Raw genomic sequence first — 3,611 nt, 5'->3', positions numbered from 1 at the left:
CCGAGTCCTGTTTCACCCCTGGGGAGCTGTGAGTGACCCACGGTGGGGCCACTGCTGTGCCTGGCACTGACACAACAGGTACCGACCTCAGCAGGCACGTTTGCTGTGGTGCCACCTGGGATGGATGGTCCCGGTTCCTCCTGTCTGTGGGATCGTTCCAAGGGCAAAGACTGAATCACCCAAAGTCTTCTTCTCTGGCCAGAAGAGCCCACACGCTCATGTTCATTTTGCAGTGTTTACAGTGCTCCCACGATGATCTAACACTGCACAAAGCCATTGTAGGATAAATATAGAGCACTGCAGCACCATAAATCAGCCTGCTCGGGAGCAAGGGGAGGATCGGGCTCGCTGGTGGGATGTGGGTCTGCTGGCACTCCGAGAAGCTGTGTCTGCACATGCCACCGGGCTCCTTTGTCACCACCTGGGCTGTCCTGCCCGCGGTGAAGGCGACTCCAGGCACTGCCATGGGGATCCGTGCCCGGCCTGCCCTGGCCGGCGGGTTGGCGTGGCTGGCGTTGGGAACGGCGCCGGCAGCCCCGCGCAGACGAAGGGCTATCATACTGTTTATCAAGGGCTGGCGGAAAGAAAACAAGGTAATGGGGCATTTGCTGATTCAATTCGTTGAATCTGAACAAATCTTTTTAATCTTCTTCCCCTGAGGATTGGAAAGGTCAGGAAATAGGCAGAATGCGCACTTTCAGGTATTGAAATTAAACTTGTTAAGAAATCCATATTGATTTGCACTTCTCTGAGAAATATTGAAGCCTCCAGATTTAGCCCGGGTATTGATTTTCTCTTCCAGGGGAAAGACATGGGTACAAAGGAAAGATATTACACGTGGCAGTAAACACCTTCAATCACAGGCTGCTCTGCCTCCACAAACAAACGGCCCGGCCGTGCTGGGAGAGCAGGGCCGGCACTGACCCGGCTCCTCTGTGCCCACAGGGCCCTCGCTCCCTGCCTGGGCAGGGGTCGGTGCCCCACGCCTGACAGGGCTGAAGAGGCATTTGGGCAGTGCCCTTAAGGCCATGGTTTAGCTTTTGGCCGGGCAGTTTGAGAGGGTCAGTGCAGGTCCCTCCCAGGTGAACTGTTCCACTCTGTTCTATTCCATGTTTTGTGCTTCCAGCCCTTTCACTACTTTGTTTTTAAATATTGCCCTAAGATCCGGGTGCTACTCTTCCTTGACTGTTTTTAACACATGCAATCAGCAACTACAGGCAATTAAGAGGCCTAATTATCATCCGAATCAGCCTTCTCAGAACAACCCCCTTCAAAATAACAGCAAATAAGGGGGAGGCAGATCAAACTCTTCCCTATGAGAGTGGTGAGCCCCTGGCACAGGTTGCCCAGAGAAGCTGTGGCTGCCCCTGGATCCCTGGAAGTGTCCAAGGCCAGGTTGGATGGGGCTTGGAGCAACCTGGGCCAGTGGAAGGTGTCCCTGCCCATGGCAGGGGGTGGAATGGATGGGCTTTAAGGTCCCTTCCAGCCCATTCTGGGATTCTATGAAGAACGTGCCTGCAGCCCTGTGCTGAGGGGCAGATGGCCCTGCCTGGGGCCGTTTGCAGAGCTCCAGGAAGGATTTCACTCCAGCAAAGCTCCTGTGCCAGGTTTCCCACAGTGACCCGACCGTTATTCCCAGATGGAATTAGGATGTGACCCGTGACCAGCCACACTCTTACTTTGGGTGGGAGACCCAGGGCAGGGCTGCTCAAAGACACACACACCAGGCACCAGATGTTTCCCTTCTGTGAAGAGCAGAGCAAACGGGAGCCTTGCTGCCCCCAAATCACCCCCGAGGACCTCGTGGGAATCCATCACTTCTGTCAGAATATTAAATAAGATTTCAATTAAGTGACACATCATCACAGACCAGCTGCTTCAAAATTGCCTCCATTTAGACAAGCTCTGGCCCAGTGGGAGAGTTTAAAGCCAAACCTCCACCTGCTCACATGTGCCCTGGCACTCCCAGACCGACCTCCCTCCTCCCTGCCAGCCACGGCGCGCGCTCCTCCGGTGCCCACAGCAGGGTCAGTGTGACCTATGCAGCCAAGGAACTTGCCAAACTGGACTATTTTATTGTTGTTTTTCTCACGGATCTCCCAACCATTAGGGAATCCCCCCATCCGCGTGCGGCCGCAGCCCAGCCGGCCCCAGCTGCTCCCACAGCACCACGATCACACTCTGCCTCCTTGGCTGTGCCCAGACAGTCATCTCTGACTGCTGTGTATCAACTGCAGGGAATTAATTCATTTTCTTGCAACATTAGAGGTGAATTAAACGCTGGATACTTGCTACCAGTCACTGGAGAAATTCTGCTCCTGAGTCCTTTCATGGGAAGGAAGAAAGGAAGGAAGGCAGGAAGGAAGGAAGAAAGGAAGGCAGGAAAGCAGGAAGGCAGGAAGGAAGGCAGGAAGGAAAAAAGCCCTTTCAAGACCACAGAAAATTGCAAAAGGATGTTTCTTCCAACCCGACATGACAAAATTGAATTCCAAGCTATTTAATGCATGCACGAAACGCCATAGAGGAACCCAGCCCGAGCACTCCGTCCAGCACGACAGGGAAGGGGGTTTGGAACACGAGCATCGCTCCGGCACCAACTCAGTGCTTCCAGCTCCGGACTTCCAGGCGATTCCACTTAAGTGTAACTACCGGGTTAAGGGTTCTCACGGACAGGGCTATCGCCAGCATTTCCATGGACACACAGCTACGGGAACACTGCGGTTATGATCACACGAACGATGGAGACCTCGGGAAGCCGCTGTCCCGGGGGGTTGGAACCCCACTCAGTCTGCAGGGCGCCAGGGCCAGGGTCCCAGCACGGCCCTGTCCCCTCCCCGCCGGGGGTCCCGTCCCCCCGCGGCCGCAGCCACCTGGCCCGGCCGGTGGCTTTTCCAGGAGTGAAAAACCAGCCCCCCAGGCAGGGGCCTGGGGAGCCTCTGGGTTTGTCCTTAAAAACGGGGTTTCACGGGTTACACCATCACAAGGGTGATGCCATGCAGCCTGCCCACAGCCCTGCCCGCCTCAGACCGGCGTGGTTCGTCTGTTGGCCGGGTTGTTGTGCAAAGACTCCTTGAACTCTTTGGGGATGGAGTTATGGACCTGTAAAAAACCGTGGTCCCGCTCCGAGTTAAGCAGTGTCCCCATGGTGACCTTGGAGGGATCCCTGGAGAGGGTGAACATGGAGATGTCGGTGGAGGGGATGGTGCTGAACCCCTTGCTGATGGGTGACATGTCCCGGGAGCGGGGCTCGGTGGAGCGGGAGCTGGACCGCCGGCGGAAGCGGTACCTGTAGGGGGGGAGGCGGGTGAAAGCCGACTTCTTCAGCAGCTCTGAGTGGGACCTGGCGCGGATCTGGCGGTGCTTCTCGATGTACATGTGCACAGCAATCACCCCCACCATCTCGGCGATGATGAAGGACAGGGCTCCGAAGTAGAAGGACCAGCCGTAGGAGTAGCTCTTCTTGGAGTCGCTCTGCCCCGGGTCCCCCGCGTTGGCCGAGATGTAGACTATGATCCCGATGATGTTGCTGAGACCTGCAGGGGAGGACGAAGGACAGGCGCTCACCTGAGTGGCAGGAGCGGGATGGGAGGATGTGTCCCCATGGGGCACCA

The 3,611-nt window shown here is 56.4% G+C and overlaps 1 protein-coding gene across 1 annotated transcript in view; it reads right to left on the bottom strand.

The window, feature by feature from the left end:
* Positions 1-2,476: 2,476 nt before the first annotated feature.
* The window catches only part of CACNG3 (calcium voltage-gated channel auxiliary subunit gamma 3), a 32,025-nt gene continuing 30,890 nt past the window's right edge, over positions 2,477-3,611 (bottom strand). Inside the window, exon 6 of the mRNA XM_029965256.1 lies at positions 2,477-3,564. Coding sequence (XP_029821116.1) covers positions 3,022-3,564 — 543 coding nt within the window. The 3' untranslated portion in view covers positions 2,477-3,021. The remainder of the gene's footprint in view (positions 3,565-3,611) is intronic.

The sequence above is a fragment of the Manacus vitellinus genome, unplaced genomic scaffold (genome assembly GCF_001715985.3).
Source record: "Manacus vitellinus isolate BGI_N305 unplaced genomic scaffold, ASM171598v3 scaffold_93_pilon, whole genome shotgun sequence".
Classification (NCBI taxonomy): Eukaryota; Metazoa; Chordata; class Aves; order Passeriformes; family Pipridae; genus Manacus; species Manacus vitellinus.
Note: the sequence above shows the minus strand (reverse complement) of the source record. Positions and strands in the feature narration are given on the sequence as shown.